At 30.5% G+C, this 1,254-nt stretch overlaps 1 protein-coding gene across 1 annotated transcript; it reads left to right on the top strand.

The window, feature by feature from the left end:
• The first annotated feature begins 10 nt into the window (after positions 1–10).
• Positions 11–1,143, top strand: LOC100571564. The gene is made up of 3 exons (XM_008191337.3): positions 11–216; positions 286–405; positions 465–1,143. Exons 1-3 carry the CDS (start codon positions 148–150, stop codon positions 828–830), a joined length of 555 nt encoding a protein of 184 aa, XP_008189559.2. The 5' UTR covers positions 11–147; the 3' UTR covers positions 831–1,143.
• Positions 1,144–1,254: the final 111 nt, after the last annotated feature.

The following is a 1,254-nucleotide window of genomic DNA, read 5'->3' as shown; positions in this document are numbered from 1 at the left end:
TTAAGTTGAGAAATTGTTATCTGGGTTCCACTTATTTGTCTAAAACTACAAAAATATGGTACAGTTTTAACCCACTAAGTTAATAAGTCTATGCTGGCTAATAACAGGAAAAATATCAACATAGTAACCTTGCAAGGCTGGAAATAAATGAAAATAACAACTCACTTTGTTGAACGTGCGGCTAAGATGTGCAACAATTATTCTTGTATCATAGACGTAAGTATATATTTTAATGTTTTTCGATTAATTTAACTGAAAATAATAATGTTATGTATTTTTTTTTAGATTGAAGAGAATCATATTCCAGAAAAAAATAAATTTTCAAGAAAAATGCTTTATATTATTGTAGTCGTAACCTTAATCACACTTTGCTTGACATTCGAAGTTATAGGGAAGCCAACTTCAGTAAGTACCAAGTTTAGAATGTATAAAAACTATAATTATTTATAATGTTTTTTTTATAGGGACCCAATAACGAACTATGGGACGAAATCAAGCAGATAAATAAGGAAATAGTTTTAATTAAACATAAAATAGAGGACATTGAAAATTCTGAATTGTCATCGAACGTCATAACATCACGTGATGTTAATGGTTCGCTGGCAGTGAAAGAGAGTTATTCAACGGTATACTCAGCACTAGAGAATTATTTTGGGAAGGGCAAGTCAAATCCTAATTCAATTCAAGCTAGTAGTTCTAACTGGACGGATGTAAATGTCCACCAAGAAAACAATATTAATAAGTCTGTGCGAGAAATACATCATATATATAATAGCACGGTCACAATACACAATCATTATTACAATAATAATGATAGTAATGTACCGTGACCGTGCTATTATACATATTATGTATTTGTTGCACCGTCTTATTATTATTGTGTTCTTGATTGACTCCTTCATCCATCCAATTAAAACCTCCTTGAATCGAATATTTGGATTTGACTTTCCGTTACCAAAATAATTCTCCAGGGCTGAATATACCATATACCCACCAATTAACATCACGCGATGTTACGATTGATGATAATTCATTTTTTTCCATATTATCCTCTATTTTACGTTTAATTATTGCTATTTCCCGATTTATCTGTTTGAACATTTACCAAAAATGCTCACTGTGAATTCGTGAAGTCGTCACCAATAACGGTCGTACGACACGCGTAAATATATGTATCTTGTCTTATATCATCATTTATCATATTCCACTATCATATTTCATTATCATATTCCATTATCATATTTCATTATCATA

Source organism: Acyrthosiphon pisum, unplaced genomic scaffold (genome assembly GCF_005508785.2).
Source record: "Acyrthosiphon pisum isolate AL4f unplaced genomic scaffold, pea_aphid_22Mar2018_4r6ur Scaffold_12297;HRSCAF=12924, whole genome shotgun sequence".
In the NCBI taxonomy this organism is placed as follows: domain Eukaryota; kingdom Metazoa; phylum Arthropoda; class Insecta; order Hemiptera; family Aphididae; genus Acyrthosiphon; species Acyrthosiphon pisum.
The sequence above is the reverse complement of the archived record's forward strand: the minus strand, read 5'-3'. Positions and strand labels throughout refer to the sequence as shown.